The following is a 22,344-nucleotide window of genomic DNA, read 5'->3' on the forward strand; positions in this document are numbered from 1 at the left end:
TAATCAATGCAGTAATCTGTAGGAATCCCTGACAGTAACACATTCTAACAGTTATAGAAAAAAAAACATTTTCTTTCAAACTAAGAAAACATCAGAAACCTACAGTACAGTATTTGTAATCGAGCGTAAATTCGCTTGCGCGCAGTTTAACGCATTTGATGACTGTGGAATAAATGTTTATAATTACTTCATTTTTTTATAAAAAAATGAATGTCGTTTTCCAAGTCTATACATACGCCTGAGTGTGGAAGATGTACTAGTTTACAGTTGTGACTTCTGCTTTGTGTGTTACGAAAACAGTTTTTTCATTAAAGGTATATCATGCAAAAACCAAATGTGTCTTTTGTCGGGGTTCATACACCTGTGTACCCTCGCGCGTTCGTGTCATCGCTATGCGGAGCTGCTGTCCGCGACGCCGCAGTCTGAAGAACAAAGTTAAAACGCAGCCTTCAAGCCGTAATGTGAACGTGTCACGCAAACCAAGACTGTTACACGCCGTTACCCCCGGATGTTCTTTGAAGCAGTGGCATGAATAACAGGAAACAACTCCCATTCCCAGAGTAAAGTTGTTAGCAGTAGGTTGTGTTGTTGTACTAATTGGGCTTTCGGTAGGAGATAGAGATACTTTGAATCTATAGAAGTCGCAGGGGAGAGATCAGAGGTTTTTAATCGGTTATATTTCAGCTTTGTGTGTAGCAGGTGGCTTTACTTGCTCGTCTTTAAAAATGGATTTGCTGCTCGTCGGGGGACTCAGAAAATTTAAATGAAGCGGCTCAGTTGGGAACCTGGCAGATGTCGCTGTCGTGTTACAGGGTTTCACCGTGTTATACGAGTTCCTAGAATTTGCTAAATGATATACGATCGACTTACGTGCTGTATACGGACTCTTGAAATTGTTATGTGAAAACGAAGGATTTAAAAAAAATGTTCTGGCAGACTACGGGATAATTTAATCAGGATTGATAAATATTTTTAAATTACAGGTAATTACCGAGTTTAGTGCGGTTTTAAAATAATATTTTGGTTAATGACGTGTTGTGTAATTTGCGTTATGTTTAAAAGATGAATGTACTGGTTTCCAGTGTCGTACATTTACCACTATTCTCATGTTATGGGCTTGGCGTAACGTACGTACAGTATTATTGTAATGATTAATATTATGTGAATGCATAATTTAACATGATCGTGATATGAGTCTCAGGGAAGTGCTCGCTTCAGTTGCAGTAGTTATATCGGACAAGTAACGTCCGGTATTTGTATTAAGAACGGTATTACCCAAACATTAGTTCTTGAGTCGTGAAGTTTACAAAATGGATACGTTTCTGGATTTCGAAGAGTGCATCAAAGATTCGCCGACGTTCAGGTCAGTGAAAGAACATGCGATCATAGAATGACTTTTTGCGCTACGACGCCAGGATGGAGATATATCGATGATGTGATATTTTGTATTTTGAATTTATCTCTACACGCTTCTGCATTAAATCTAAACTGAGGTCACGGTGAAGACGAATGCCGTCAGCAGCGCGCTTGCTGTCAAGGTGCCGATGTGAGTGTCGCCCTTGACTGCTCTGCTCTCGTGTGCAGGAGGACGCTGGACCAGTGCGAGGACGAGGTGGCGGAGCTGGAGAGCCGTCTGGAGAAGGTGAGATGAAGCTCCCGTGCGTCGGACTGGGGCTGGTGATGTCAAGGATATCTCCCAGAGCAGGCAGTTGGAAAGAGCTACACCACCTTAGCGACGTCCATAAGACCCCACCCTGTCACATACTAGTCCGTGTGAGCGTCTTGAGGTGTGCGCTACAGTTTGGGAAACCTTACATTGCACGCTGTTATGGAGTATAATTTTTTTTTTTATCTCCACACTTTGTCAACGGCTTCAGTTCCTTGGCCTTGGCCTCCTGAGCTCCTTGGTGACAATTTAAGCATGACTGAAACAGTTGTTAAAGAGATGGGATGTGTCTAACATCAGGTTGGTGCTGGAAGTGGTATTGATGGGCCAGCAGGTGGCTGGTAATCTTCTCTCTGGACTAGACATACCAAATTGTTGCCTTCAGTAGAGTGGCAGGAAGTAGATGCAATGCTTTAAATGGTGGTTCCTTGTGCTGGGGGTACCACTATGACTTTTTTATTCCAGCTGAGTTCTTATTCACGGGCTAATTAATTTCAAATTTCTGTTTGCTATACATTTTAAAATTTGCTTTCTGCTCAGATTTGTAATTAGCATGAACCCTGTACCAGATTCTGAGGTTCAGAAGTCACTCAGGTATGCTGTGGGAAGTGTAACCTCTGCAGAACGGAACAATAAAACTTGCCGTGAGTGCGTCCGTTACAGCACCACCCCCCTACTCCATAATGTGAGCGTATCTGATGGTGCCATGCCCAAAGGGGGCTCTCTTCTGACAGTGCCACTCCCACTGTGGGCGTGTCTCATAGTGTCTTGCCCACCTGTGTCTGTTCATCACAAATCGATCACCTGTTAAAAGCTGTTTCGTCAGAAATAAGGCAAGCAAGATGGAAACAGTACCCCATTTGAATTGATGAAACTCAGGACTGAGTGCAGAAACAAGGTTAAACCAGCAAGGGGATCAATTCAAGTCATCAAGTTAGCACTGGAAGTTTAGGGTTCAGCTGGGGCAAAAGCCAGCTAATTTTAGCTTAAGTATTTTTTGCTAAAAAAAAAATTTTGGACAGGAGGAGGAAACCAGAGTGCCTGGAGGAAGCCCACACGAACATGGGGAGAACATACAAACTCCACACAGACAGCACCCCAGGGCCAAAACAACCTAGTGCCCAGGTGCTGTAAGGCAGCAGTGCTAACCACTGCGCCAGAGTGCTGTCCACATTCCAACATGGTTTAATTAACAAAAAGATCATTGTACTTTTATCATTTTCTTTAAATTATCCTGTCTCACTGTATTCCTTGAAATTCACCTACAGTACGTGTTGTTGATCATTTGTTGTGTAGCTTGGTGGATAAGATATGCATGGTGCATCCTTAATCTCGCTGTTTCTAGCCAGCCTTGTGCTTCGTCTTGAAGGCTGGAGACAGCACTGGTCATCCATTGGCCAAGAGAAGACAGTAAATTAATTGGCTTGCTCTTCTGACCAGGTCATGAAGCTGTGCAACAGGATGGTGGAAGCTGGGCAAGAATACAACTCTGCTAATGAGCTTTTCCTTGGAGCTGTGAAAGAGCTTTCCCAGTACCACCAAAAAGACAGCACTGTCACGGTGAGCTGAAGTCTGAGCGAGTGTGGAAGTGCGAGTTGTCACCTCTGTGCATCTATCGGTGATTGAATTGTCTCCCTCTCTCCCTTAGAACTGCCTGGGCCAGTTCACTCAGGGACTACAAGAAATGATCCATTTCCACACGGTGAGTCTGTGAAACAGTGAGCTGCTCTGTGGGTGTGGGAGATGTTTTGAGAGTTGACCAAGGTTTGCCCAGATCTTAGGTGCTCTTTCTGTAGTGGGCTGATGTGAAAACATTTGATGGTCGTCATTAAGATCTGCTAACATGGCTGTGGCTATCAGGACTTCTCTAGTTCACATGGAGAAATTAATGAGTGAACTATGTAGAAACATGTCCTGTCCAAATTTCCCATTGGCCTTTACCAATTGTGACATCCTAATAATCCCCATCTATGAATTGCCCCCCCCCACTGATAGCTGATGTGTGGTGAGCACACTGCTGCATCATCCAGGTGGGTGCTGCACATTGGTGGTGGTGGTGGAAGGGAGTCCACAATATCTGTAAAGTGCTTTGAATGGAAAGTCCAGAAAACTGCTATATAAGTGTAAGGATATTATTATTATAAACAACTTCTGCTATAATCCCACCACAGGACCTCTGTTTTACATCTTCTCCAAAGAACAGAGCACAAGTGTACTGTACATACTGTAGGTCTGCTTAACAGCAACTAACCAAAAGATAGTAGTATATTCAGGGTATAACGCTGCTGGTCTGTGCAACAGCTCAGGCTTGAACCTTGAACCTCCTGGTTACATGCCCTTCTTCTGTAGTACTAAGCCCTTAGCATCACTGAATTACAGCACAGTGCTTTTACAGTATAATGCAGTGTGCAGGAGCAGAACTAGGATCGGCACTTTATTGAGCAATGAATTTTGAATGACCTTTTGAAACTAATAGTATGGCTACAGTGCTTTAAGATTTGCAAATTAAATATTTTTGAGAACATAAAAATATGAAAGCATTCTATACCAAGCCACTACCACAAAACATATTTTTTATAGCTAAAAAACAGAAGATATTCAGTAAATTATTCTATGGTTAACACTTAGATGAAGTTTTATGACCCCAACATAGCAAACTAAATTTATCTTAAACTAAGCCATTGTCTTTAAAGCATGAATATCTTTCAACAGCATTTTGTACACAGCACAGATATTAATGTTGTAAAGTCTTTGCATCATATAATATTGCCATGGTTCATTTTGTTGTGTGTTTTTCACATCTGGCCTTGCAGCTACAAACCCTGCAACCGCACACGGGGGAGAATGAGGAAGTGGAGGGCAGACCCTTCTGACCCACCCATCCTAGAGTCATTCCCCTTTTTTCTCTTTATTTGTATTAATTTTCAACAAAGGTCCACTCCCCTTTTAACACAGCCCCAGCCGATATGCTCATCTCTGATTGGAGGCGAGGTACTGATGGTATCGAGCCACTCGGGAGCCTTCTGCAGCATGTTCAGAGCTCAGATGCTCAGAGTTGAACCAAAACCCCTGAGAGCATATATCTCCCATTTTAGCTTCCTTTCCCTGGCTTCCTATCGACGTCAGAATAACATTCAAGATACTGCTCACCTTTGAGAGCTTGGATGGTTTGGCTCCTGACTACATCAGCAAACTGTTAACCCCTCCATACACCTACATGTTGTTCTTGCTCTTCAGACTTTCGGTTCCCAGCACAAAGCTCTGAACAGTAGGAGACCCTGGGAGACAGAGCTTTCTGTTCTGTTGCTCTAAAACTGTAGAATGAACCCCCATCCCATATCTGATCGTGCAAGTCAAGTCAGCACATTCAAATCCCGTTCTAAACCCATTCGAATCTTCCTCACTTAGAATTGTGTTTACTGTCTGCTCTATTGCCGTCTGTCGTTTTTGCCCTTGACGTGTTTTACTGTAAAACGCATGACTTTGACATGACAAAGACTAAAGACTGTAAGGACAGGATTTTGCGCACGGCGCCATATAACACAGGGATTATTATCAAAGTGAATGTGTGGCTGTACAGTCTTGTTAACACATCCTTGGTTTCACCAGATGCTGTTTGACCAGGCGCGGAGATCCGTCACCCAGCAGCTGCAGAGCCTGCTTGTGCAGTACGTACGATCTCACGGTGGTCTGAGGGGACTTACTCACACCCCCAGCACTGACGATTGCACTTGAACCTATTCTATTCCATCCAGTCTGCACTAACTCCCTGCGGCACTCTATGCAATGCACATCTGCAAGTATGGCTTACTTCCAGCCTCGCATTGCCAGGTGGCTTCTTTCCTCCCCCACCCCCCTTAAATTACAAAAATAAATTGAAAATGAAGTTAAATCTAAATTATATTACAGGAGAAAAAATCCAACCTGGAATACAGTAGATGCTTTACTTTTGGGGTAGCACGAACCTTTCATATTTTACAGTGCCGCTGTGCTTTAAGAGCACAGTTAGCATTATCAGCTTGTTTGCTGCTCTGTCTTTGGATGTCTTCCCAAAATGATTTAAGTAGAAAGTTGTCTTGTGTATTATATAAGCTTGGTGTTCTGAAAAGAGGTAATGGTAGCGACAGGGAACAGCAGCAAGAGTCTTGAGAGGCCAGTGATGAATGAATAGAGAAGGAGCCACACGCTTGAGCACGTATACTGTATTAGTGAGAAAAGGTTCACTTGTGCTACGAAGAGAGGACTGTGTGAGTAGGGAGCTGCGTCAGCATGTGTGCACAGCAAAGAAACGGGTAAAGGTTTATTCCGAAACATTGTGTTTATTTTATATACCTTTCAGCGTGGAATGAACCTTTACCTGTTCCAGAAAGAGGTCTGTATATGTGTCTCTCCGTGTAGCTCTAAGCACAGTTCTTGGTTGACGAGGGCCGAGTGTGCCGTCGGCGGAGGGGACTGGATTGTCTGCGAATGCCATCGCGCTGCTCCTGCCCGTGCTGAGCTCCCCTTGTTGAGCATCTGCCCTCGGTGAGTGGCACGGGGGGCGGCCTAACGCTGACCGCTGCCGCCCTCTAGGGAGCTGCCCCAGCTGCGGGAGACGCGGCGGGACTTCGTGCGGATCGGGGAGGACCTGGAGACAGTGGGGGCGAAGAGCGCCCAGGCGTCCCGTCACAGAGCCCTGGACGCGGAGAAGGCGAGCCACCTGCTCCTGGCCACGCGCAAGTGCTTCCAGCACTTTGCCCTGGACTACTGCCTGCAGGTAGGCCCACTGTCCTGAATCTCGCCACCAGCCCGATCTTTAACGAGCCATCGTGAGCGCAGGAGAGGCACTGTGTGTGGCCGGCAGGGTTGTCTAGTAACCCACTGAAGCTCAGCAGTGTGAACCTGGTCAGTAACTGGATGGGAGACCTCCTGGGAAAGCTAGGGTGACAGGGAAACCATATGTAAAAAGTCCTTTGCTGTCCTTCAGATGAGACGTAAAACTGAGGTCCTGACTCTCTGGGGTCATTAAAAATCCCAGGGTGTCTCTTCAAAAGAGTAGTGGTGTTACCCCGGTTTCCTGGCCAAATTTCCTATTGGCCTTTACCAATCATGGCCTCCTAATAGTCCCCTTCTATGAATTGGATTCATCAATCTGTTCTCCTCCCCACTGACAGCTGATGTGTGGTGAGTGTACTGGCGCACTATGGCTGCTGTTACATGATCCAGTTGGGTGCTGCACATTGGTGGTGGTGGAGGAGAGTCCTCATTACCTGTAAAGCACTTTCAGTGGAGTGTCCAGAAAAGCACTATATAAGTATAAGGAGTTATTATTATTATTTTTGTCTGTTCTTGTGGAATAACATTTGAACCTTAAGAGTTGAAAGTACCGATACGTCCCTGCAGTTTGTGTCGTGTCGTATTGTGGTTTTCATTCCAGCCGGTCTCTAAATCACCAGAGCTACTAGGTGTTGGTGCTTGATCTCCTTGTTTGTTTGTTTTTGGTACTCAAGCCTTGGTTTCAAAGCTGAGGTACTACCAAATTCAGCATTCAGCACTTTATCCCATCTCTCTTCTAACATGCTAATTAAGAATTTGCTCAGTTATTTAAGAGCTCATACTGGGTGATCAGTAGACGATGAACAGAAACAAATGAGAATATACTGAGCACTCCCACACAGAGGGAGTACTCAGTTGTGTGGTATTCACACAAGAAAACTGTAGGTTAGGGAACGCAAGCCAACAGGATGTTAATGTTTGCTCTTGGATCATAGGTTTAATATCTTCTCAGCTCTGTCATATTTACTCTATTCCTGCAGATCAATATGGGCGTGTTCATGATTAATGTCACGAGCAAGATATTACATATAACAGCAAGTAAAAGTTATGTATTTGGCAAATACCTATTTGATATAGACTGTATATAATAATAACAACAATCAAAACAATAATTAGCAAACATTTAGCTTACAAAATTAAAAATATTGAAATACCCTGCAATTTAACAGGAGCGTTTTGTGAATTTTAGACAAAAGTGTGCTTGTGTTTTTGCTGTTTCCAAAGAGAATTGTGTTGCCTGTTCAGTTTATCTGGTGAACGTTTTCAGATGTATTCTATTAAAAGAAAATATTGGTAAATGTGTGTTTTGTGGCTTGTTTTTCTAGCTGAATAATTTTAAGACTCAACAGAAGGTGGATGTCTTGAATTCGGTGAGTATACTTTTCAAAGACATCTGTCCTGATGCACAAACAGCAGATGAAGGCTGTGAAGGAGTCACCAGCAGTCAGAGGCAAAAGAACAGTCTTGCAAAAGATAGGACACAAATGAGAGTAGGCTGTTCAGCCCATCCAGCCTCTAATTGGTTTTCGGAATCTTACATTTAATAGAGGTTTGAATTATATTAAAGGTCTAAAATTTCTTGGAATGGTTTTGTCGCCCTTCTTATGAATTGAGTGCTACATTACCTATTCTCTGATATATGGATTTACGTATCCTTGTCTTTCTAGAACCTGAAACACTTCTGCTTCTTCTTTGCTAAAAGTCTTGTCATAAGCTTTTTGCATTCCACGCATGGGGCTTATTGAAAGTTCTCTGCTGTTTCAGATCTTCTCCTATTTCCATGCCCAGTACACCTTTTTCCATCAAGGCTATGACCTCCTCAAAGACCTGGAGCCAGCCATGAAGAAGATGGCCACCCAGGTAAAAGAGTGCTTTGTTGCACTGCTATTAAAGCAATTCTTGTGATAAATATCAGCCGGAGAGAGAAGATGGGTACTTCTGTTGATTGGTTAATTGCTCATTCTGCATCGGTCAGAGCCCAATCCATAGCGAAAATACTTGTGCTTCTTTCACTTCTAGAGTCTTCATTAGCTTAACTTTTGACTATTGACTATTGTTTTATTTCACTTTCAATATGGTGAAAGAGAATGGAGCTTGTTCCAGTCCTCAGAGTATTTGAGAAGGAGCTGTATGCTATGAGGAGAGATTATTGTCTCCTATGGACTGTCCTGGGCTGACCAGGTGTGATAGGAGAGCTGTCTGACTAGGTTCCCTTTATGGTTTTGTGCTGACAGCTGGCCCAGCTCTCCGTGGACAGCACAGCCAAACGGAAGGAGATGGAGAACAACCATCTACTAGTTCAGCAAAGGGTGAGTCCCACACTTCCCACTGTACTTCCCATCTAGACTAGGGGGGAACTACTTTTGAGAGAAGAACTTCTGAAGGTTGGGACACCATTTCTCATCTTCAGAGCGGTTTCCCTGAGAAGCAGCTGACATGGTAAGAGATGGTTGTTGGAACCGAGAAAAGATAATAAGAATTTACCAGAAGAACTTTACTGTCCTAATGATTTACATTCCTTTTTTTACAAAATATCAATCCAGCCACTTTTGCAGACATTGCACTACTATATAATCTTGAAACTCAACCCAGGTGGGTGACATGCTTGAATTGATCAGCTAACAGCTAACAAGATGAGTCCAATGGCTCCCTTTTATTTCTAATAGTAACTGTGGGTATATACAATGTCTGTTTTCAACTGAAAAACTTTAAGGAATCATTGAACTGTCATTCTCATATCTTTTGCATGATTGAAAATAATTAATACTGTCAATTAAAGATGGTTTAATGGGGAGCTGCATCTGTGTGTGTTGGCAGCAAAGGAACATTTAAAGGTTAACTCCACCCTGCACACACCTGTAGAAGGCTCTATAGCCATGTTAAAAAATGTTCAAAACCCGTAGGGTCGTGGCTGTTCAAGAGTAGGAACACTGGTGAAGAGTTTCCCATGATGCCTTGACGTGCTTTTTGTTTCCCAGGATGCCTCAGGGGAGGCTGTGGTGGCCAGTAGCCCTGGGACTGGAGTGACCATAGAGGGCTACCTTTTCAAACGTTCCCGGAGAAAGAGTAAAACCTGGAAGAGGTAGGAACCGATTGATCAGTCTCCCACATTAATGCAACAAGGTATTTTGGATCTAAAGAACAATTTTGTGTAGTTATCAAAATGTGCGTTTGTTTTCCTTCTTTTTTCAGATGCTGGTTCTCCATAGAAAACAATCAGCTAGTTTACACAAAATCTCACAAGGTAAGACTTTCTTCCTGATCTGTTTCCTAGGTGAACAAAGTCTTGTAAGATTCCTTTGGTCAACAGATGTCTGAAGTTAACTTGCGAGTTAACTGTTAACCATCCATCTACCAACCACCCTATCCAATTCAGAGCTGTGGGGGAGCCGGAGCCTTTCCCAGCAAGCAGCGGGTGCAAGGCAGAATACAACCTGGACAGGACACCAGTCCATCGCAGGGCAGACAGACAAACACACACACACACACACACACACACACACACACACACACACACACACACACCAGGGCCAATGTTCCCAGAAGCCACTGTCTTTGGACCGTGGGAATAAATTAGAACATCTGGAGGAAACCCACACAAACGCATGGAGACCATACAAACTCCACACAGAACACAGCACCCCTGGAATTGAACCCAGGACCCTGGGTTGCTGCAAAGGCAGCAGTGCCAACCGCTTTGCCACCCTAAATGCCACACACCAAATAATAGTTGAAAAATATTTACATGGAATATTGCTCTATTTATTTCCAATTCCATCTTATCTGAACCTGCTGTGGTCGTAAACCTTGTAAAAGTAAAACCAGCTGTCTTCAGCTGGTTCCGGCCGGCAGAAGGGTTACTGCAGAATTTGCTCATGGTGATGCATCATTGTTGCTTCAGGAGGAAGCCATCGTCATGATGGAGGATTTGAGGCTGTGCACCGTGAAGTCGCTGGACAACATCGACAGGCGCTTCTGCTTTGAAGTCGTATCAGTTCACAAGTGAGTCCCGCTTAGAATTTCCTGTTTTTTCCTTCGACATGCAGTTATCTCAAACCCACCAAAACCCGTGGTCTAGAGCAGGGGTTTTCAGCCTTTTTGACATGGGCCCCCCAAGCCAAAACCCATTGAGAAAACAATGCGAACACCCTCGTCACGCTCACTAACACAACATAATTGATATTATGTATACATACATTCATTTCAGCACCTTTCATTAATTTGCTTTAACAGTTTCTCATTCACCGCTGTTGTTATTTTTAGCAGTAAGACACCAGTCCATTTTTAAGTTTGTAATCGTGGTATAATGCGAAGTCGCAATTCTGCTGTAGCCTTCGCCGGCGAGAATAGACGGCAGGCAGCCTGTTTAGCCAGTGACATGAGCCAGATTGCAGCACCCCCCTCTAGTGGATGAATAATGAATTGCTATTAACGACTGAAACAACATGTTCGCTGCAGTTGTTTCATTCTTTTTCATTTTACTTGCCTGTTTGCGCCAAAGTGTCTCGTAATCTCGTGCCCACCCTCGACAGGTGCGCGCCCCCCAGGTTGAAAACACGTGGTCTAGAGCACTGGTCATGTAGGCCGTCTGCATGTTTGTCCCCCAGGAGCTGTGCCCTGCAGGCGGACTCTGAAGAGCTGAGGCGGGCCTGGATCAGTGCCGTCCAGGGAAGCATTGACATGGCCTACCGCCAGAGAGCCGAGTCCGGTCACACACAGGTATGGCCGCACGCAATCAGAGATCACGCCCTGCCTAGCTGTTCGGCAGCGTGCTTGCCACTGTGCTGTTGGCATGTTTGTTTCCCTGATGTAAACCACAGAAACCCAGATTAATTAAAGGTTTGGTGAAGGTGATTGTATCAGTATTAAGTCAATAATTGAAGCTTAGGGAAAAAATATGACCTTATAGCCAAAAAAATCATATACGTAGGCCGTTTACATCTTTTTGATTTTGTTAGTATCTGTAGTTTGTTTTTCCAACACGCTTGACAGGAATGGTCACAGCCCCCTGTAGGCAGCTCTGTCGATCTGTCTCAAACTGGTGGAAACTGGAATTCACCGTGCCGTTGCTCCCTGTCCCGCTCTTCCTGTCCTGCTCTCCTGCTTCCAGGCGGCGCTGAGCCCCCCATCCCCCCAGATACGGCCCCAGCAGCAGGGCCAGGCTGCTCCGAGGCCTGCGGTCATGGGCGTCGCCCTGGAGGGTGCTGGGAATGGGCAGTGCTGTGACTGCGGCGAGCTCGAGCCACGCTGGGCCAGCGTCAATCTGGGCATCACGCTCTGCATCGAGTGTTCGGGCATTCACAGGTACCCCTTCTCCGACTCGGCACCTGCGGGGGTCATATTCTACCTGATATTTCAATATGAAGAGCTACTGTATAAGTGAATGGTCACCCCAGTTTTTAAATGGTGGGCTTTTTTCATGCTTGGGGGGGAACAGTGTTTTCATCCATTGATAACAGATGGGGTTGTGGGTGGAGAGGGCGGTTATCTAAAGAAAACCAAGTTAAAGTTTAATTTATTTCAACAGTAAAATATCAGCTGAAGGCTTACGAAGGTTTCCGCTTATTTTGGATATATCAGATGTTCTGTTTAGCCACCAAAAGATGAAGCACAAAACGTCATCTTTGCAAAGCAAATTGCAGTTCAGCGTTTTCAACCCTGAGAGAACCTGTCCCGTGAGGCTTGTCACTGGAAACTTGTTGCTTTTTTTTAGATAAAAAGAAACTGTAGTGTGCTCTATCTGCTCTCTACATATTTGGATGCTTGAAAACTGTTGCTGATGTCTCCTCTGCTAGACTCCTAGTCGGACACCTTGGGCTAATAATTAAAATTTATAACGGTGGCTGTCTCTTGTCACAGGAGCCTGGGGGTCCATCTATCCAAAGTGAGGTCACTAACTCTGGACACCTGGGAGCCTGAGCAGCTGAAGGTAATGGAGCTATTCATCTCAGCAGCCTTTAAGTAATTCATTTGTCTATTCATGAACACATTTCACAGTAATTGTAGGCTTTTTTCACTATCCATCAACCTTTATGAAAAATACAGGAGTCTGTAATAGTTAAGAAAGCAAAACTGACGTATTTCTTTAAGGCAATATTCCCAATACAGGCAATATTCCCAATGCATTTTGGGAAATAGGGACCAGAAATGTGGAATATATAGCAAACCAACATACAAAGGGGAGTTTATCCCTGTAAGAACAAAGTAAATATAAATAAATAACTTAAACTTTGCTCATGCGACTTAAAGAGAGAGGCTGTTCCGGTGTTAGATTGTGTTCTTCACAATATTTTTAATTTCTGGAAGAAAATAATCCACAAAGAACCTATGTTCCTGAGTTTCGGTGCCTTGAAAAATAGCGTGGAATTGATACGTTGAATTCCACAATTCATCAACAGTGTATAGCTGGGCAACTTATAACAGGGACTGCATGTATCTGTATTCGCCTTGGGGTTAAACAATGATAGTAACTCGTCCTTATTTTTCCTGAAGTAGGGATGAAAAAAACTAGACATAAGGTTGACCTCTAGGCATGAACTGGTTTAGAAATGGGCAAGTATCTCAGGTGAGAGTGTTGAAACTGGGATGTGGTGTGCTGAGTGCCCGTGTCCTGCTCTCTCTCTCCTCTCGTGCAGGTGGTTTGCGCCCTGGGCAACGACGCCATCAATCGGATCTACGAGTCGCGTCAGGAGGAGGAGGGGAGAGTGAAGCCCAGCTCCAGCAGCTCACGGTAAACAGCCGTCTGAAACTCAATTTAATTTATTTTATATAGCGCCTTTCACAACAAGGTGGCCCCAAGGTGCTTAACAAAGCCAGTGACCATCCATGTTGTAAATGCAGAACAGAAAAGACCAGAAGACAACGGAGGGGAGGAACCAAAAACTCCTTAGTAAGGAGAAAAAAAAACTCTAGGGGTCCGAGGTCAACTGGCTGCCCAACCCCTTTGGGCACGCTAACATTATACAATTAAAAACAAAGGGAATAAATGAATGAGGGTATTAATCCATCCATCATGTCTTCTGTATGTCAGTACTCCATGCAGAACTCTGTAGACCAGCAAAATCCTCCTAAACCATAGCTATATCCACGATGTCCCTCTTGGATCCATGGCAGTGATGCAGTATCCAAATCAGATGGTGCCCAGCCCGGGCACCATCCGGACATGTGGGGAGGAGAATAGGATAGTTTGGTCAGAACAGATGTATCTACCTGGTGGGCCAACACACAGACACACGGTGGCATGTACAGCTGCACCAGCAGCCATGGTTGCAGCAGGCTATGATGTAAGGAGTGAGTAGGCTAGGTTGAAGTAATAGGTTTACTGAAACTGCGCCACCCTCTGCACTGGCACAGCCCTGGGACGTCCTTGATTGATGAGAGAAATGAAGCAGTGGCCTTTGGTAACGTCACTTGTCAAACACCTCTGAGCAGTGTGATAGTGATGTTGAGTTTCGGTCATGGCCCAGTCAACACCAGGTTGTTTGACTCGTTTCCAGATGATGGTTTTAGAATTAAACTATGGTATGCCTAAGTTCCTTTGTATTCATGCTTTCAGATGTTTTGAGTGAGCAAGTATTACATTGTTTATGAGGTGCTTGTTGTCTCCAGTATAATAAGACATTTGGATATGTATTTCATTCAGTGTTTTTATTATTTTGCAAGTCTTTTCTTTGCAGGCCAGCAACATTTCAAAATGCTTTCCAGAGCCCGAGATGTTCAGGAGATTCAGAGTGTTGCTCTCTCTTTCAGGCAGGAGAAGGAGGCCTGGATCAAGGAGAAATATGTGGAGAAGCGGTTTGTCAGGAGAGCTGTTTCCGCAACCTCAGGTAGGTAAACATTGATGCTGTTTAGTTCATAAAGTCCTTACTTCATTTACAAATCTCATATTCTTTTCTGAAACTATTTAGGAAAAAGACAGTTTGCTTATCTGATGGGAGAAGATTTATATTACTTAGCCATGTTGTCTCTTGATAGAAGTGTACCAGAAACAGTGTTGCCACTTTGTAGCACACTCTCTTCAGATCTCAAAAGTTAAGCAGGGCAGAGCTGGTCAGTAGTGGCATGGGAGACCCCTAAGGAAAACCATGTTCCTGCTGTGAGTGGCATCAGTGGACCGGTAGGGGGTGCTCTTCCCCTTGACCAGAATTTCCCATCCAGTGACCCAGTCTTGGGGGGCAGGAGCACTGTGGTGTAGAGATTCTGTCCTATGGATAAGCCTTTGACTTGATCTGTTTAATCACTATAGATTTTGAGCCACTCTTTGTAAGATTATTGGTGCTATCCCTGATGGCCTGGTGAAATTCCACTCTGGCTTCTATATTTCCTCCCTAACATTCCCACTCAATTCAATTAATGATGTAAATTGTCACTTTTCCACCCGATCGCCTGAGTAGTGGGGCTGCTGGTACATTATGGCTGCTGTATTTTACCAGGTGGATGCTGAACTCCAGGTATAGGTCCAGTGGGTCCCCTCATGTATGTGGAGCCCTCTGAGATCCTTTGTGATGAAATGTGCTGTATACATGCAATTACGTTTTTGAAAAATGATGAGGGTGATGGTACTCCTCCTTTAATTGCTTTCACTGAAACAGCATTACACATGTTTGTTATTCTCTGGTTTCAACCGAGCCTTCTTCTGCTATACCCGAAAGCTCTGGAATTCTGCCCCTAGGGATATCAGAGAGTCAGCTTCCCTCAGTTCTTTCATATATAGACTCAAAACCTTCTTTTTTAGACGGGCTTTTATTTAACTGGTTCTGTGTCTGCCCCTTTGCTTTCCTTCTGTATTCCAAACCCTCACTGTAACTGTTTAATTCTCCTATCTCCTTTAACTGTACAGTATATCTTTTTTTTCTGTAAAGAGTTTGAGTAGCCACTTTTAAAGGAGCTATATGAAATGAAGTTTATTATTCTTAATTAAAATGGTATTTTTGAAAAGCTGTTTATACAGATTGATTATTTTTGGCCATCTTCACTCAATTCAAGTACAATAATGGAGAACCTGGCAATTTTTGTGTAACTTGAGCTCAGCATTGGGTTATCCCAAGGACCAGCACTAACCAGTGCTAGTGCAGTACACACTATCAACAAACACACCCATTCACTATGTAAAGTAATGTTATGTGTTTATGTGCGTTTTCATTTTGCATCAGTACTTAGTTTAAGTGATTCACCTACTGTCATTAATAATTCAGTCGTTCTCAGTCTCATCCTGTGATTGTTCCGATGAGCAATGCAACCGGATGCCTGTCTCTTAACTCTTCAACAGCTTTGTCATTAAATCATTAAATCCCTGCTGTGGGTGTGTTTGGTTGTCACCCAGCATGATGCTGTTGAGTTCACCAACTCAGGCTGCAGGCAGCAGTGCGGGTTTTGGGAAAAATGGATGCAAGGTTTGTCTAAAGCCTTTGGAAATAACGGTCTGAAGCGCAGGGGTTTGTTTGTCTGGCACAGAGATGGGCCAGTCGGAGCGCCCAGGTGAAGGCGAGAGGGAGAGAGTTGGGCTCATGCTGTACCAGGCCGCACAGCAGGGAGACCTGGTCACCATGGCGACAGCACTGGCCCAGGGGGCCGAGGTGAACTGGGCCAATCCAGAGGAGGACGGCAGGACGGCTCTGATTGCTGCCGCCTGTGGGGTGAGAGCACAAACATCTGGAGCGTTGTGTGATGGGGTGGGCTGCCAAGGCTTGGGTCGTTTCTTTATTTAGAGTTGCGGGGCTGAAGTGAAACAGGCATATGCTCAGTGCTAAGAGCAAGGCAGTAAGCTATCCCAGCAGCTGTTGTCAAACCATTTGTGTGCTGAAGCATGGGTAGGCTGGGCAAAGAGTACTGACAGTGTTAATAGTATGTTATTCTGCGTGGAGTGTTTTGAAACAGGCCAAATGGCCTCCTCTCGTTTAGAACTTTTCTTTTGTAATCTTATTCGTTGTTATCAAAGGTCTTGATAAAATAGTTATAGAATAGAAAGTACCAAGCGTCCTCAGCGTTGTCGCTGTCTGTGTGCTGGGCCTGAGCCTCCGCAGTGCTGTCCGGAGGAGCGCCACCATCATGCAGCTGCGCTGTCTCCCCAGGGCTCCCTGGTGGCGTGCGAGTTCCTGCTGCAGAACGGCGCGAACGTGAACCACAGGGACCAGCGGGGCCAGGGGGCTCTTCACGTCGCCACCTTCTGGGGCCACACTGGGTACGGTGCCGATTGTACACGCCTTGCAAAGTCCGGCCCACGTCGGCAAGACATCAACATCTCTGTGGGACGATTCATTGATGCGAACATTGTGCCAGTGCAAACAGGCTTGGGACATGTCTGCAGTGTCCTCCAAATGTGCTGGGACATGTAGCAGGTTCTGCCTTGAGGTAGTGTCACTACAAGGATTTGCGTACAGAAACCCGTAATAATTTTAACAGATGAGACCAGGATAAACCACTACTGAAGGGATGGGAAGTAAACTAGGAATGCCTTTCATCACTGGTGGTCAAAATGGACCCCTTTTACAATGTCCTGGCTTGTGGTCAAGTCAGGACATGGTCTTTATCAGGGAGGCCCAACTCAGACACATAGCTAAGGCCTAACACAGAGGAGCTGAGTTGTGCCAGGGTTACAGAACCCAGGCAACAGCAAGTCTTTCATAGTACTTAATTTTTAAAAGTAAAAATAAGCCTTTCTACTGCAGACGTATTTTACAGGATACTTTTTTGTGAAGTTACGGATTATCGAAGTGCTCCCGTAACCACAGCGGGTATGGTTCTAACTAGTGTAGCTAAGGAGTGTTACTGCTAAATCCAACATTACTGTTGTAAGGAACAGGAAACACTTTCTCTGTCTCTTGTGGAGCTGGTGTGTTTCTGAAATGCGTGTGAGCATTTTTGTCTGTGTGGGACTAAAAACCACAGTTTATAATTATGTCTGCCATTACAACAGAGGCTTTGTTCTTCATGTACAATAAAATAACAAAATATCACTTACCAGACTATGGACTAGAATTCCAAGTGAGTTTTGACAGTGGTTTGTCTTGAGTGGTGGGCAGGCATCCGTGAAATCTCCTTTCTCGGTTTTCCCCGTGTTTCCCTGCAGGCAGGTGTGTCTTTTTCTGAAGAAGGGAGCCAACCAGTACGCTGTAGATGAGAGAGGAAAGGATCCTCTCAGCATTGCCGTGGAAAACGCACAGGCAGACATTGTTACACTGTGAGTGATCTCTTCACTTCCTGTCGGAGGACACATGCGAAGATGGGAAATTTGGATTTTGTGAAAGTAAAATTGCTTTGTCACAGCCAGTTGTGGCAGTGTGCTGCTTTGCATGCATAAATTATTAGCAGATATTATGAGTTCTTTGAAAGTAGGTCATGTACAAATGTCTCAGATACCAGTTTTGTCAGATACTGTTGTAGTGAGTTCCACAATTATGAAACGGACAGACATGACCTGGAGCTGTGATTCAGACTAATGGAATATCCCTACATGACTTTATTACTTAAGCAGTGGCCTGTGGCATGCAAATGAAAAACGTACACTACCACAAATCTTTCTGCAAAGCTGGAGTTAATCATTATTGTCACTTTATTGGCATGTACTAAACTGCAAATTAGATGAGGTTTTAATTTTTTTCCTTGGAGATACTGATGTGTGTTTCTGTTTGTGTGGTACAGGCTTAGGATGGCTCGCATGAATGAAGAGATGAGAGATTCGGAAGGCTTCTATGGAGCCATGGGTATGAACTAGATTTAAGCTGTTAAATCTCTGACCATTATTTAAACTTTGAATCAATAATGCAACAGCACTTTCACCATTCTGTTCTGTTCCTACACTCTGACAAGGACACTTTTCAAGAAGCCTCTTTTCCTACTGTTTGTTTTTACTTCCAATATTCCTGCTAAGCTTCTGAAACTTTGGCCTGGAATGAATCACACCTGCAGCTCGAGCAAGCGCCTTACCTGGTTGAACCAGTCAGGAGCCCCTATAAAGCGTCTGAAAATAAAAATATGTACCTTTCAGTAGACCCGGCAGCACGGTGCCCTGCCACACAGTTAGTTTAGGGTAATACAGGGGTAGTCTTCCCAGACATGGTTTAGCGCTGTGCTGACTTCCACTGGTAACTTTGAAACATGATCATAATTAACCTAGAAACTGTGCTAGTCTAGTCTGGACAACCATTGCCTACAAGTCGCTCCTGTGATCTGCTTCCAGGTGACGATGAGACGTTTCAGGACATCTTCCGGGATTTCACCAACATGGCGTCCCATGACCCAGAGAAGCTGTCCCGTCGGACGTTTGGGAGAGAGAAAGAAGAGGAGGCCAGCGAGGGGCCGGGGCCTGGGCAGGGGCAGGGAGAGGGCTGAAGTCTGTTAGTGCCGTCTTCTGCACTCTGGAATGAAGAATGCAAGAGCACCCCCTCTAGATGGAACAGAGAAATATGTAGTCGCCAGTCCTTACTAAATTTCTCCCGCTGAGATATGAAGCAGCAAAGCTCCTGCTGCACATGGTCCATCACTATATACTGTATTAACCCTGATACATCAACTTGAAAAGATCAACATTTCAGTAGAAAACTATTTATTTTTTACCATGCAAAATACTGTAATGTCGATATAGACTGAAAACCACTAAATGTTGTTATTTTTTTAATGCTTAGAACTTTTTCTTATTATTACTTTCCTAAAAATATACTAATACAGTTTCTTTTTTAAAATAATGAAGAAGGCTGTTTTCTGGAAACACCTGTCCATTTTTAAGGATTTAACATATATAAAGGGAGACGACTAAGGAAAGCAGCAGGTTACTGATGACAGTAGAAGAGAGTGGGGATTGCTTCTTCTTGTGGCCAGTATTGACATTTAAGAGTCCTACTGAAATTAGCCAGATGTTCTGCATTCTGTGTAGGCTGTCAGGCTCTTAACTCTCTTGACAAGAAGCAATCTGCACTCTACTGTAAATGTCACAATAAAAATGCAGTGGATCACCAACTGAAGAGCAAATTGTACTGATGAAGAGAAAGCATGTTTTGAAACTCAAAGTTTTAATAAAAGTCTATTTTTCTAACATATTTACATTTCAGCATCTGAGAAGAAAAAACTACTTTTCCCTGTTAATGTGCGCCATCCTTCACAGAGCACTCAGGACGACAATAAACGATTCCTCTGGACTAGCGCAAAGATCTCTGTATTTACTGTATTTAGCTTGAAAATTAAATTAGCGGGGTGAGTCTATGTTTTTGCAGTGTCTCATTTACATAAAGACCCCAAGGGGAAACAGTAGGGCAACCATTACAGCGATTACAGGTCACAATAAACGAGACATTGACCAGAGCACTCTCTGATTTCAGTAAAAGAAAACAAAATCATGGCTTACCAGTCATAAGGCAACCAGAATGCATGAAAATGCATTTTCTCCCCATTTCTTTCTGTCATGTTGTTGTAGATTTTGATGTTGTCAGGACATCGATTAAATTAGTATAGAACAACTCGGAAACATAAAAGTACGTCTTTTTCAAGAGAATTTAACCATGCACAACTTGGCTCCAGCCACAACAGAGCTGTATGTGGATGTGGATTAAGTATGATAAGTGATGATTTCTATCAGGGTAGCGATGGGAAATGAGATCCACAGTCCAGTTGGTTTTCTAGTTTTCATTTATGTTTTAGTTGTTATACTCATGTGGGTGTGGTGGGGGGGAAGCAGGTAAATCTTGAGTTTTGTAGTTTGTTATCACGTCTATAGAGTTGTGAGACCTGCTGTCCTGTCTGAATTCCATTCTGCGCTACACAGTGTGGCCACCCTACAGTTTCCCCCTTAATTAAACTGGGAAAGCAGTTCATTCCTTCTCCTCCTGATCCACTCTGCACCGGAGCTGCGTCATGTGGGGGCAGCTTTTCACGTTTAAAAAATCCTGTGTCCCCCTATTATTGGTATCATTATAAGGACTTTTCTGTCGAAGAATGCCACATGACATACAATTGTCAATAATTCCTTGACATCCTTGACATCACAAGAGAATGGCGAATGTTTTCCAGATTTCAGGAACTCCTGTTTCTGGTTTTTATGTCATCAGTGCCTTTTGTTTCTGTATTGAGATAATGATCATTCAGAATTAATACTAATTAATTACTACATAAGTATTTTTCCATGTGCTCAATTTGGAATTAAAGGTAAATTGAAACCTGTGCAGCTGCTGATTTCCAGGACTGGACGTGGGCACTAGAGGCTTCTGAATGTTTCTTTTTGTTTCAGTGTTGTCAATATTAAAATATTGTAATATTAGACGGGGTCCCTATAGTCCGCTGTGCCCTGGCACACGCTTTTGTAATACACTGCAGGCTATTTACACTATTATTATTATATTATTCCATACACTTTAGCACTTTACACAGCTTGACAATGTAAATTTTGATTTATACAGTATGTCGACAGCTGAACTATATGTGAATAAGTTTTATGACAGAAAAGACTGCTTTGAAATAGGAACCAAAAATAAAGATATCATGCTATGCTGTTACCATACTAGCATTAACACAGAGCACAGTCGGCTTTTTCCAGACAAAACTAACTGAATTCCAGAAAACGCAAGGGTGTTGCATCCAAAGTTGCTTGCATGAATGTCAAGCCATGTCTGAATTAGGGCTGGAACTATATCTTATGGTCAGATAAAATCTTCTTGGACATACTCATGCTGCTGGAAGAGGTGTTAGTGGGGCCAGCAGGGGGCGCTCACCCTGCAGTCCATGTGGGTCCTAATGCCCCAGTATAGTGACGGGGACACTGTACTGTAAACAGGTGCCGTCCTTCAGATGAGACGTAAAACCGAGGTCCTGACTCTCTGTGGTCATTAAAAACCCAGGGCACTTCTTGAAAAGAGTAGGGGTGTAACCCCGGTGTCCTGGCCAGATTTCCCATTGGCCCTTACCAATCATGGCCTCCTAATAATCCCCCTCTATGAATTGGCTACATTACTCTGCTCTCCTCCCCACTGATAGCTGATGTGTGGTGAGCGTTCTGGTGCACTATGGCTGCCATCGCATCATCCAGGTGGATGCTGCACATTGGTGGTGGTGGAGGGGAGTCCCCATTACCTGTAAAGCGCTTTGAGTGGAGTGTCCAGAAAAGCGCTATATAAGTGTAAGCAATTATTATTATTATTATTCTCATGTGTTCAGTGTAAAAAAGGGTGAAAACACTCTGCCCACTTTGTGGGGATCTATTATGCTTTAGGGATGTTGTGCATCTACAGAGGCTAGATCTAGAAAGACCCCTTCATGAACTCTGACATGTATCAGGACATTTTGGTCAGACACATGGTTCTTTCTCCCAGTTCAAGCATGGCTAAAAATGGTCATTCCAGCATGACAACAATCTAAAACAAACTTCCAAATCAACAAACTGCACACAAAATTAATGTTCGCAGTTGGCTGTCTCGATCTTCATAATTTAATCTAATTAAACATTTTTGATAATATTAAACAAGGACCTAGGGACTGAAGGATCAATTCTGCCTGAAGGAATTCGATGGTCCCTCATCAGAAGTGCCAGAACATGATAGTAAATTACATTGTAATAAATGTCAGAGAAGAACATACATAATACAAGTTACAGCAGTATGAATGTATAAGCCCTTGTGTTTTCTGGACTTTCTGTATATGTTTTAAGCAAGAGACGTTATTGAGTCCATAACTCTTTCTGTTACATATGTGTTTTGTTCCTATTTCATGTATGGTGGTGAGGACTACTGTATACTACAATAAATTTCCTATACACTATGTATATCGGCAATTACTATATTAAACATGTTACTGTCCTGTGAAATGAACGAAATATACAGATTATACTTTACGTATTCTTATTAAAACCGAATTAAAAATTTGTTTTAATAGAAAAAGTA

The 22,344-nt window shown here is 43.6% G+C and overlaps 1 protein-coding gene across 1 annotated transcript; it reads left to right on the plus strand.

Annotated features, from left to right (window-relative positions):
- Window positions 1-525: 525 nt before the first annotated feature.
- Window positions 526-19,678, plus strand: LOC148676712 (arf-GAP with coiled-coil, ANK repeat and PH domain-containing protein 2). Its single transcript, XM_088611646.1, has 22 exons — window positions 526-1,363; window positions 1,585-1,642; window positions 3,107-3,226; window positions 3,315-3,368; window positions 5,276-5,334; window positions 6,239-6,422; window positions 7,807-7,851; window positions 8,246-8,341; window positions 8,716-8,790; window positions 9,460-9,563; window positions 9,674-9,725; window positions 10,383-10,483; window positions 11,089-11,200; window positions 11,592-11,785; window positions 12,341-12,410; window positions 13,117-13,211; window positions 14,231-14,307; window positions 15,935-16,116; window positions 16,552-16,661; window positions 17,550-17,660; window positions 18,122-18,183; window positions 18,660-19,678. The coding sequence occupies exons 1-22, from the start codon at window positions 1,311-1,313 to the stop codon at window positions 18,809-18,811; spliced, it is 2,166 nt and encodes a 721-aa protein (XP_088467772.1). The 5' UTR covers window positions 526-1,310; the 3' UTR covers window positions 18,812-19,678.
- Window positions 19,679-22,344: the final 2,666 nt, after the last annotated feature.

This window comes from Lepisosteus platostomus, chromosome 2, assembly GCF_059453375.1.
Source record: "Lepisosteus platostomus isolate fLepPlt1 chromosome 2, fLepPlt1.hap1, whole genome shotgun sequence".
Taxonomy (NCBI): Eukaryota; Metazoa; Chordata; class Actinopteri; order Semionotiformes; family Lepisosteidae; genus Lepisosteus; species Lepisosteus platostomus.